Genomic DNA, 12,728 nt, shown 5'->3' on the forward strand with positions numbered 1-12,728 from the left:
TAAATTTTAAATGTAAGATGTTATCCAAACCCTATTGGACTGTCCTCTAGTTCAGCCTCCTTCCTTTTCCAGTGCTGGATGATTACCAAGGTAAGAGCCTGTGGATTTACATCTGCCCCTTCCCCTGCCAGTGCCCAGCTCATTTAAGAGATCCCTCCGTTGCTTCTGGGGCTGTGAATTGTGCTGATATCACTAAATAAAGTACTGACCAGCCAGAGTAAATTAATTATTCAGGAGCTTCTGACGTATGTGCACATCTCTGATTATCCCTGCTGCGGGGAGGGTGGGGGGGAATAAAAAAAGTACAGGACATTTGCCCTCCTGACCTGGGAAAAGACAGCTGTACATGGAGGAGGGGAGGGTCCCACATTTCAACCGCTGCCATTGCCAGCGGTGTGTACTGTGCTCTGCTGCCCTTCCTCTGGGTGGGCACAGATTGGTCTTCTGAGCCAGTCACTGCTGCTCCTTAAACAGCTGGCAGGGTGGCTGTTGAGCAGCAGGGCATTTTCTCATTTGAGGGCACAGTTCTGGAGCATGCCCCTGTCTTCCGCAGGGCCAGCCACTGTTAACAGGAGAACTAGTGTGTGGTCACTGGCATGGCAGCACAAGGAGGTGACTGCTTTTCATGGGGTGTTGGTAAAATTCAGTCCTTCTCCCCCTGAACAGGTCACTGTTGAGTGGTGGAATTGGGGTAAGGAAAGGTTACTTCATGGCTCATTGGCGTGGTGGGGGGCTCACAGACACACAGAGCTATCGGTCTGTGTATACGCCCTAAATTAGCTTTTTCCTCTTGCAAGACGTGATCAAGGTGTATCTGGGGATCAGGTCTCCATGATGGTGGATGGTGTCCAGGTGGCCTTGCCGTCCTATGAAGAAGCAGTCTATGGCAGCGCAGGGAACTGCATTCCGCCCTCGGATTCACGAGTACAGATTGTGCTGTCAGAGGGAGCTGGGCAGAGTGGAACAAGTGAGATGCAGCAGCAGCAGGACCAAGGGGCTCGGGACTGCTTCGTTGGAGAGGACGAGGCCCCAGGACGCTCTGGACTGTGTGAAGCCAGTGGCTCTCAACGCTCTGAAACTGTTCTCGTACACCAGGCCACCACCTCTTCCTGGGTAGCTGGCATGGCTAGCAGTAGACCTGTGCACAAAGATGCTCAAGACTCAGAAAGCAGTGATATACAAAGCCTTTTATCACTTACTTCCTCGGAGGAATACACAGACGGTACGTGATATGAACAGGGAATACTGAATGAGACACTAATGTGAATAAGAATAGTCGCCGCAGCGAAGCTAGCTAGGATGAGAATTATAAGGGCCATTGATTCTTGTGCTTAAGGGCACAAGCTGGTCACCAGCTGAGTGTCAAAGACATTTCCCTACCTCCACTGTACAGTGTTATGTAATTAAATGCATACTGGGGGCTGTACATCTTCCTCCAAAGCATGCAGCATTGGCCTGCATCGAAGGCAAGATGCCGGACTAGGACCACGGGTCTGTTCTGCTCTTGTGCTTCCTCTGGTCTTTATCAAGTCATTGGCAAAGAATTTTCTCCCCACCCCCAGCAGTGCCATGAAAATGCAGGGCAGTCCTATTTAGGGGCAACTGCTTGTTAGAGGGGGGCACTTTTTTGAAAATGAGCACTTTACAGTTCTGGGGTTCCTCCATTTGGGGCACTGTAACTGACAAGGCAAGGGACTGGCTAGCATAGTGCATAAAGCACTACAGACCCAGAGCACAAGTCTAGTTTGAAGTCCTAAGAGAAATGAGTTATGATGGTCTCGTGCCTCAGTTCTGTAGCGGACAGGAGTCCACATAACATGGACTAGCCCTCTGAGTTTTCTGGACTCTGCAAAAAGAAAGGCCTTACAAGGACAGAGCTGATATGGAGACACAACAAAGCTTTGCTTCTGTAGAGGTTAGACCTGCTAGGTCAAGAAGCATAAATGGCTTGTAGATAGCACAAAGCAGAACTTTATTTTCCATTGCTGCAAGCCCTATAATAGTCAGTAACATGACTTGGAACCCTACTCAACAATAAAACCCCAAAGGTTATTTCCCCTACAGGGAGGGAAATACCAGATTCCCAGATATGGGAGGAAAACCTCAAACATGGGTAGCAGAGTTTGGGGATAGTGTTGCCAAAAGCTGATCCAGTGGGCCTTTCAGACTGTGCAGAAATAGGCAGACAATCCGTGTGTTCTGCAATGTATAGCACTGCTTTTAAATCTCTGTTTTAAAGCACCTCTCAGTGGGGCAAATTGCTATAATCCAGAAGCTGGGAATGGGCGACGGGGTGTCTCACTTGATGATTACCTGTTCTGTTCATTCCCTCTGGGGCACCTGCCATTGGTCACTGTCAGAAGACTGGATACTGGCCTAGGTGGACCTTTGGTCTGACCCAATATGGCCGTTCTTATGTTATAAGGAAGACTAACCAAAAGGCTAGCTTACTGGGTCAAGATCATGCTGAAGCTACCTAACTCCCACCTACATGGGAACTTGCACTGGCTATAGTTAAAGGTTAACTTGCCACAGGCCTATTTGCAGTCACCTGCTGCTGCTAGGCTAAGGCAATAAGAAACTCCTGATCTGTAAGGAGGCTGCTGGAGGGCTTGGGCAGAAGTGCTGCCTGGTGTCGGAGGGCGAATGCTGCACTACCATTGTAGGAGATTGTGTGTGTCTGTACTGGGATGTGGGAGGGGCTGTAACATATGGCCTGTCTGTGCACTTTGCTGCCACCTGTTAGAAGTTCCATAGAGTGACCAATGTAAAGTCTGACCTCTCTTTTTCTTTTCCCTTCCAGATACTCCATTGTTGAAGGAAGCATGAGGCCTGCTGCACTTGTTTAGCCTTCTCCCTCTTGGTTCCCCCTCTTCTTCCTTGGGATGCAAGCATTCTGTGCAGCCTTCCCCACCTTCACGAGCTGGGCCCTGGATACCTCCAAGCAGAGACCCTTCAGCTGAAGATCCAAAGGATATTGCCAGGTTGTCTCCTCGATGCGCCATTCGGGTTGGTGCGGTGTCAGCCTTCCCATTTCATCTGCATTAGGAGCTTGAATAATGTAATGGATTTGAGCTCCTCCCTCTTCTTCCCTCCCTGTGCCAGATGTTTGACAGCAGCGTCTGGAGAGCTGCTACTTACTTGTGCCTTTCTCCTTCTCACACTGGCTTGTCGCAGCTTCTCACAGGCCTCACTAGCTGTTCAGCAGCCCAGAGAGCAGCGACCAAGAACTGCTTGCTCGTTGGGTGCAGACATAGTTTATATAAAGGCCTTTCTTCCAGTATCCTCCTGGTGACTAGGGCAGGACAGAGTTCTCCAAGAGGGATGAACCTGGGCTTGGGAAAAGTTCCAGTATGGGTAATTTACACTATCCAGCAGTGCTCATAGTTTTTAAAAATAAAGTGGTATGTTCTGTAACTTGGCTGCATATTAACAGTTAGGCATCACTGGGTATTGTAAAGGCAGAGAAGTCTGACATCTTTTACAAGATTTTTGGAAACGCCTGAAGATTTTTCTCTTCCTCCCCTTCATGCCTTTTTTGTTATCCCTCATCTTCCCCCCAAAATATACATACACCTTTGATGTAGCAGACTGTGTCTCTGCAAGATTCCATTCCAGAAAATCCCACTGTCTCGTTCTTTCATTGACCTCACAGTCCACTCGGTTTTTGTGTTTCCTGAAGTCTAGGGCTGTGTCTACTCTGAGGAAAATTTACCAGTTCCTTTCAGTGCTGCTCTAGCACAGGGGCAGCTCCTGGTGCTAAGCTCCTGGAGGATTTCTTCAAAAGGCTAGTTGTAGACAAGGCCTAGAAGCAAGAAAACTTGCAGTACAACCCTGATTTTCTGATCTCCAGTTAACCAAGCCTGTGTTAACTGCAGGTTAGTCACATTCTGCTGACATGGTGTGCCATGTTCGTGGCCCAGTTTATCCAAAGGCCTGTTCTTTTGCAGGTGTCGGGTGTCTGACACGGTTTTAAAAATATCAGGTTTTCCTGCGTAACTGCTTGGGTTTGCCAGCCACGAACAACTTTTAACTTGACATGACAGTAAAAATGGAAAAGTCCTTTAGAAACATTGTCCCTTACTCCCTCAATTTTCCAGGAAACGTAAGGGCTTTTTAAGATGTTCTCTGGATTCATTGGCCCTTTTTTATGTTTGCGGTTTTGTCAGCAGAAATATTAACATTGTCAGCTAACGCTGGGGTTTGTGGTTAGTATCCTCGATTGCCTGGCAAGAGATACCACAATGCAGGGTACTCGAATACAGCATCACACTTCCTAAATAGTTGCACCATGTCTTCAGAACCTTAAATGGAAAGAGTTGTGCTGCTGTTTTATCCTAATGGGACCTCTTTGTGCATTTGGAGCTGCTCCCACGTGTGGGCCTCTTCTTCATGGGGATGGGGAACGGTGTGTTCGCTAAAACCCCTCCTGAAGAGTGGAGTTGACACAGTTGGGTTGCGTGGCCATTGTGGAGACAGCAGAGCAGTTTTTAAACAGTTACCTGGAGCAGGACACTCCCTCATCCAGAGCATGAGTTTTAATGACTCTCTTGACAGGGCTGTCTTAAAATAAGCCTAGGAATACATTTCTTGTCCCTTGTGTATGTAGGGCCTGGTGTGACATACTGGAGGTTGTTACATGTGTCGTTTCCTGAATGAATGGTGCTGCATAGGGACAACTGTGTCCCATGGCCAAATGCATGTTTGGGGCTTGGTGGTGGATTTAAAGGAGTTAAGCAGGGAAGACAAGGGAACAGCTTCCCTAGAGTTGGTTCCAGCAGCAGTGCTTAGCCCTTCAAAAAAAGGTCTATGCAGCTCATTAGTTGGACTAAGGTAAAAGGGGCGGGGGGTGGAGGTGTGCATGCTCACCCCAGTACCTTAGTCAGGTGGTCAACCAGCAGTTGCCCCAAAGGGAAGCCAGTGAATTTGTATTTGAAATGGAGCGAGCAATGAGACGTGGCTTTACTCAGCAAGTTGTGACTTCTGGGTGAATACCTCAGCCCCTCTTTCTCTCCCCTTTTATAATTGTACTCCCTACCCAAAGCAGTGAATATATTAGAATGCTGAGTGTAACACTTTAAAATGGATTATTGCTACAGTAACTGAGGTTAAGCTCCAGCTGCAGTGGGCAGGGATTGGCTGCAGTGTATAGCCAGCAACCTGCCTCCCCTGCTCATTAAATTCCCTAATGCATTTGCCTGTTAATTCCCAGGACAGCTGTAACAGTGTGCGTGTGTGTGTGTATATGGGGGAACAGCTCTGTTTTCCCCCATCCCTTGTATCTCTTAAATTAAGTCACAAGAATTGTTTTAAAGAGACACTGTCAAGTTAAAAATAGTATATTTTAAACAAACTTCTTTACCTGCTCAACACCCGAGGTTACTGCAAGAATTTGACAAATCCAACTTTCACTGTCCTTGGTGGTTTTGTTTCTGTCTCAGTTTGGACAATAAAAAACAAACTTGTTTCATTTCCAGCTTAATGGTGCTGCAGTATTTGGCTTTCAGACTGCAGGCATAAATGTATTAGTTTGTAAACCGTTTCCATTGGAATTTAAAGAAAATCAACATGGAAATATTTCTACTTAGTTTTAAAATTGTTCTTCTACAAAATCACATGTTTGAAATAAGTGTCCCTATAACCTGGTCTCTCACTTCTTATCAAAGTGCAAACACTGACCTTGTTTTCTTCTCATCAAACAAATAGAAAATAGAATGAATTGCTCTCTAATTAGCTTAAGGTTCCCTGGTAACCAAAGCTGACATCCAGCAGCCTGGGTGCAAAGGCCAGGTGCCACACTTTTTAGCTGACAGAAGAGCATTCTCTTAGTGAAGCTGGAATTTGATCCCAGGGCCTGACCTTGCTCTGAATGCTGAAACTGACAGCCATGTACCTAACAGAGAGCGCATAGTGGCTGTGTCCACTAACCCCGACTCACAATAGTGTGGTTAGCCACCAGTCTGAGGGAAATAATCAACTGGGGAAAAACAACAGAAGAAGGGGACCTTAATTTTGTTTTAGAGTCCCCCAGAGTTTCTTTCCCAGGAGGGAGGGGTATGGGGAGAGGGAAAAGATGTGGCTGTAATCTTAATAATCAGCAGAAATAGACAATCGATGTCTTTTTGATTTTAAGAGGATAAAACAGCAGCTACTGATACTGGCTTTTCATGGGGGGATCTAACTGTAGCCTGCTGGCTGGTAATCTCTGATGCCCCTGGATGCTTTGGCGGTTGCAGAAAAGCAGCACTTCACTTTCTTCTGTGGAAACATCCATGCAGACTAGAGACATTAAATCCCAGGCAAGCCGGAACAAGCAGAAACAGCTTTTGGATTCTTGTGTTTCACCTTCCCAAGCATTCAGCTTTAGAGTTTACTTTCATATAAAATGAGAGAGAATGAGGAGGGGAAAAACCTGTTTAAAATCCAGCAGATAAGTTTTCAAAAAGAAAAAACAACCCTTTTTCTTTTTCTTTACTGAGCAACATGTGGACCATTACCTGCATACCTTTAAAGTCTTAAGGAGACTTGAAGGGGCAGAAATCAATTTCTGGGGAAGGAAGAGAGCTAGAAAGATAAGTGAGATGCTGCACACTCAGAACTCCCATTTTAGTCAATGGGAGCAAGAACTGCAGAACTCAGCCTTAAAGAACCCTTGCTTATGAGCTCTCCCATAACTTGTTAGCATTAAGTTGGAGTGAAGAATACCGCATTTCGTGCTGGAATCATAGACCAGAGTAGTCAAAAGGAGACAGTCCCCCTATAGCATTCCCAGCATGGTGCAGTTTTGTGTTGTCTTACACATTCTGTACCCTGAAATGCTTAACAAGAATATTCAAATGATTTAATTATACCTGAATATTAAAAATAGCACTTATTAAAAGTATAAGGGGGTACAAAACCTAAAGGGATGCTGTCAGGAGAAATTTACAAAACACTATGTGCAATAGAAACTCTTCCATGATTTCTTTGCTATTCCAATTGAAAGGGTTTTTGTAGTTGTTTTTTAAACAAGGATATTCCTCTGCTGTGTTTGCAATTCAAATATTACAGTACCAGGCTAGTGTGGGAGATCCAAAAAGTGAAACTGACTACAAATGAAAGTGAATTGGATTGGTCTCTTCTCAGTGCCGAAATTATGAAGTGCAAGGTGAATTAAAAGCAAACTTTAATCATGTCAGTGTTGGAATAATGTAAAGGGATTAGTAACAGGTAAGGGAACTTTGGTGGTTTGTTTTTGGTTGTTTTTTTAAATAAGGGCCTGACTCCTGCGGGTGGAAGGAGCAAGGTTCTGTAGCGTTCTCCTCCTTTGTAGGACTGCTGCACAATTAGAGCTTTGTGGCTCTGGGACGGGCAGAGCTAGAGGATTCCCATCCTTTTAAACCAACAGCAAACTTGCAACATAAAATTACACTCTGTGAGCATCATCTTACGTACTTCCTCTTGGAAGTGAACTCTCTCAGGGTTTCCCCATTTAACAATTCAACAACTTAGCAGGGTTTTTATGCATCTGGAGGGGTGACTTGCCCTCACAGCACATGGAGTAATCTGGGAGAGAAATATTGACATTATTCCAGAAGGAAATACAAGACTCCCCGAAGTGTGGAGAATTTGGGTTGATTTGAATTGGGACTCAGTGAGCGCAGTAAGTTCTGCTGTAGGACATAAGCTGGGCTGGGAGATCATTGCTGTGAGTACAGAAGAGAGAGCACCTAGAAAACCTGGGGTGAGTGAGTAGGAGCTGTTATTAAAAACTCCGGCAGGCCCTGTAGGTGGCTCAAACTATTGGGTGCAAATGCATATAATGGTGAGCCCATAAAGAAGGGTTCACTGTGCCTAGATGATCAGATACTAAAAACCAACGACTCCGCCATGTAAAAAAGTGGAGACGCAGCAAGATAGAGGTGTTTAGATTTCCTTGCTGATCTGTTTACAACATGTCATGTTGTTCAACTAATTTTTCAAATTAGTTTTTATTTTTGGACAGCAATTGTTTTATTAATATTCTTCACTTCACACAGCCTGGACAGCAGAACTAGTATAATCGGTTTCACTTCCTGGTTCTCACACTAGCACAATAAATTTCATCCTGAAAAGAAGGAACTGCTGATTAAATTTGAAAACATTTGTTCACAGAAACTTGTAGTTAAGAAACTTCAGTTCTCTCTGTAAAAGGCCTTGGGAATGCAGAGAGGCTGCCCTAAGGCTGGCTTCATTTGAGGGAGTGTTTTTATATTGGGAATGAATTTTCTGCCAACATTTCAGAACCTTGTGAAAAAAACAAAACAAACCCCAAGAATGATTGTCCTGCTCTCACCGCTCCCGGGACAAAGCATGTAAGTCTCCGGGACCTCTCTTCAGAGAGCTCTGTCCTACATACTGCTTCTAACTTGGCCTTCTGGAGAACTTTAAGAGGTTACATGTGGTTGCACCAGAGTGGATGTGTCTGAATTAAATTGATGCTCTTCTATTTTAACATATGCTTTTTGCTTCTGTCCAAGGGTGAGCCAAGGAGAGGGGCAATCTAATTCTGCTGGAAAGTAATGCTTTATTTTTGATTCTCAACTTTACATAAGAGTTCAAACCAAACACGAAGCTGAACTGTCTGTGGAGCAGACACTGTGTGATGCAGTGAGCACACTGCAGGTAGTTACAGATAGCGAAGCTTGGTTGCCTTCAATGCATTAATTTGTTTTCTGGTTTTTATCTGAGTTACACCACTATGGAATTGTGTGCGGAATGGTACTCCTAGATGTGGGATTTTAAAACAAATGAAACGTAATTGATGCTGTGCAGGATGTCACTCAATCAGTTTTATTTTTGCTTTTCTGGTCTCCTGTACATTGCAGTGGGTGTGAAGATAGTATTTTAATATTTGTACAAAGTTTAATTTAATTTTAATTGTTCTATGTATATAACTGCATTTCTAAATTAAAAAAGTTCTTTTGAAGTGAGTGTCTAACCTCTGGGGTGTGCTTTTTTTAAAAACATACTGTCCTTTGGTCTCGTGCTGTTTGGCTGGAGTGGAGAAACCAGCCAGCAGGTTATCTGATGATACTCTACACTTCTTTAGCACCTTCCATCTGGGGATCTCAAAGCATATTGCAGACAACGAATGAAGCTTTACCGCAAGTGGGAGCTAAGGGGGTACTGTCCCCATGTTACATAGGAGCAGACTGAGGCAGGGAGTGGTTACGTGTCTTGCCTAAGGCTACACTGGCTCTGTGGCAGTCTCAGGAATTAGAGTCCATAGCTCTTGAATCCCAGTCCGCGCCTGTAAATAAAGACAACCCACAATCTATAAAACTGACACAGTGGGTTCTATGCTCCCAGCCTAAAACTGTACGGAAGGAAGCCTAGATCTGCACAGCCTTTTTGCACATACTTCTGTCATGTCATTCTTCCTAGGTGGTGGGAGAGCAGTGGAATTCCCAGGGGTGACGTCACCAGTTTCTGCCCAGCATCCATGGGGAAATGGACCTATTCTCACCAATTTTGTCCCATTTGTATTCCCCCAAGGCCTCATTGCTGCTAGTGTCTTCCAGGTACCCGCTCATATCCACTATAAATTCTGCTGCCCAGAACAAGCCTCTGCCATGGGGAATGGATGTTCCTAGCCTCCTCTCCCTGTCCCCACCCCCTTAGCTGAGTGGAGCCTAGCTTGTGCCTAGCGGCCACAGGTGGTTGTGCGACTGCACAGTCACCTTTTCCATGCATACAAATAGTAGGGCCTGCTGGATAACTTTCAAAAAGTAGGGCCCGGTCTTTCCCCTAAATAATACATACGGGGTGGAAGGTGAACGGGCAAAGTGACTCTGGAAAGGTGGAGGGTGAAGGAGTGGGAGGAAGGAAAACTCCAAGAAGAGTGTGGTGTTCATTGAATGTGGTTGGGTGGATCTGCCAGTGAAACAACTGTTGGTATTGAGTAGACTTGGTTTGGGAGAGATGTAATGAAGACTACTGAGCTTGCCTGGTATAAATTAGCTTTAGCCTAAGAACAGGTTGAGATATCTTGATCCCAGCACCAGATTCTCTTAATCTCCTGACAGATTGGAGGGGGCCTAGATTTCCTGAGACAAACTCCAGGGCCATTGTCTGGTGCAGTTCTTATATATACCCATCCCTATTTGCTTTCCGCATATGCCATGTGGTGTAGAGTTCTGATCCTGCACGAGGATGCCCTGCTCTAATCCCATCTGATTTACTAACTTGCTGCATGATCTTGAACAAGGCACTTTGCTTCCCTCTACTATTAATTGCTTTAGCATCATGTGTGTGCATGCAATTTACAACTGCATGGGAACACTGGGTTAGGAGCCTAGGGAGCTTCTACATCCTAAATTAGCAGATCAAAACCCATTAAAAACTGTGGCACAAGAGCAGGCAGCAGTGACAAACCAGCAATGGAGGGAAGACACTTGGTGTGATGGGCTGCCTTTTCCAAGATACAGAGGACAACACAAAAGGCCCAAATCCACAAATGGGGGAAAGAGAAAAGGGGAGACAGGCAGAGTGTTGGGCATAAAGTAGGACTGGAAGAAATCTGGGTGAGATGTAAGCAGGTTGGAGCGGGTCAGAGTTTGGGGGATGAGGTTGTGCTTACATGTGGCGGAAGGGGACAGGAAGTACTTGAGGATGGTGGCGTGTTTGGAGTAGCAGCAGAGTGTTTCTCTAAAGTTTCTCTAGTGCCTAGCACAGGGGAGCTAGACCCTCTAGGCACTATTGCAGTGCAAAGAGCAGTAATTGCTGCAAGGTTTCGATAGACTGGAGTGGGGAGAGTTGAGAGGAGGAGGGGGTTCCAATAAACCAGACACTAAGGGTTTAGCAGTTGGGATGAAGGAAAGGGATGATGTTAGCGCCGATGCAGGGAGAGAGGATTTGGAGGGGAAGGATAAAGAAGAGCTGAACAACAAACAAGGTTGCAAGTCTCAGGGACAGGGAAAGCGTAAGGGTCATGGACAATGGTGGGTTTGGTAGCGAGAAGCAGGAGGGATGAGAAAATTTTTGGAGGAAAGGTAAGCTCATCTGCTGAGATCATGAACTGGAGATAGCAGTGGGACAACAGGAGGAGATATTGGAGAGGCATTCCGAAATGCAGGCAGAATACTAGGGAATATGCAAATCTGACTGAGTCCCAGAGTAAGGACTGGGGGTGTGACACCCTGTCTTAGGGCATGTTGCCGCTTTAAGACAGGTTGCAGGACCAGCTCTGCCCTGTTCTGGGTAGAAACTAAGAACAGAAGGATTCTGGGACTTGTGGCCCAAAGGACCATGAGAGTTAGAGACTCTCCAGGAATTCTGGGAAGGGAGCCAGCTGTATATAAGCTTTCAGCCTGCAGTCCGGGGCATTTGGGGAAGGAATGGTCTCTCTATCTTGATCTGCACTGAGAGCCAGCTAGAGAATGGAAGGCTGGAAAGGGAGGCATTTTGAAACTGTTGGCATGCGGAGCCCCTGAACAGGGTGACTTGAACAACTGATGCAGGCAATTGCTTCCTTCTTCAGGGCCACAACTTCAGCACAGGGGGGAGAAAAGCTCTTCTCCACTCCCCTGGACTGAGAAGCTAAAAGCCTATGGACCCTCCAGAGATGGGTTTTGTGGGCTCCTCTTCCACATTTGTCCTTGAAATTTTGTTACCCAAGAGAGGGAGGAGTTTCTGGTTTAGCTGGAGGGGGTACCAGCAAGGGGAAATTGAGGCAGTGAGCACAGTCTCCTGGTAATCCAGGTAAGACTCCCTTGCAGATGCTTACCTGAACTTCCCTGAAATCTCCAAAATGATTCAACCATCCCAAACCAAAAAATGAGACTTGAAACCATACTGGATACATACCCAAGCTGAACTTTGCTGGGCAGCTGCCTGTCTGGCCAGTGGAGTCTCTTGGCCAGGGTAAGGTTTGGGATTTCTCAATCCTGCAAATATCAATGGTGTTTCCAGGAATCACGATCCTTGCCTCAGTAACCTATATTATGGGAGTCTGAGGTCTTGCATCCTTTGATCTACGCGAAAATACAAAACAGACGTGAGGAGGGAAAAAAATTCAGAAACCACAGAAATGGAGACCATCAAATGTTTTGGCTTTGTGACATTCCCCCGGGTACAATCTGGACTGTTGAACAGCTGTGTCTCCTTAACTCTCTAGCCTGGGGTGCCTTTTACACTGCTTTGCTGTCAGAACAGCCACTCTTGGCCTGCTCACGCAGCTTTCAGCATGCAAATTCACTCCCAGATAAATACATGAGCACTCTGACCAGCCACTTGTGAATTACATACAGGGTGACACCCGCAAAGTCCTAGTCCCAGTCTTGTACCCCCAAATATGCATCTTGTACTGCTCAGTTCTGAACAGTACAAGCTCATAGACCATCATTTCATCAAAGGAAAATGATAATGCACCAACTTTGATATCCCAAATGGAGTTTCCCACACGCTCTAATCCAAACACACTGGTTAAAATAAAACAATAATATAAATTTATTCACTACAGAAAGATAGTTTTTAAGTGATGATGCATAAAAGTCAGGATTGGTTACAAAAGAAACTAAGTAAAACGCAAGCTAATAGTTAATTTAACAAGCTATGTGAACTTAAAAGCAAAAGGTTTTGTCTCAACACATGCTGTTGTAAATTTCACAAGTTGGGTCTTCTGTCAGCCCAGAACCCCTCTCCCTTAGTTAAGAGCCATTCAGGTATTCATTGATGTCATGAGCAAAGAGATGGGAGGAGGAAAGAGG

General features: G+C 45.5%; 1 protein-coding gene across 1 annotated transcript in view; it reads left to right on the top strand.

Annotated features, from left to right (window-relative positions):
- The window catches only part of SUSD6 (sushi domain containing 6), a 113,399-nt gene extending 104,448 nt beyond the window's left edge, over positions 1-8,951 (top strand). Inside the window, exons 5-6 of the mRNA XM_037900302.2 lie at positions 798-1,222; positions 2,804-8,951. Of these exons, the coding sequence (XP_037756230.1) occupies positions 798-1,222; positions 2,804-2,829 (451 nt within the window). The 3' untranslated portion in view covers positions 2,830-8,951. The remainder of the gene's footprint in view (positions 1-797; positions 1,223-2,803) is intronic.
- Positions 8,952-12,728: the final 3,777 nt, after the last annotated feature.

Source organism: Chelonia mydas, chromosome 6, assembly GCF_015237465.2.
Source record: "Chelonia mydas isolate rCheMyd1 chromosome 6, rCheMyd1.pri.v2, whole genome shotgun sequence".
In the NCBI taxonomy this organism is placed as follows: Eukaryota; Metazoa; Chordata; order Testudines; family Cheloniidae; genus Chelonia; species Chelonia mydas.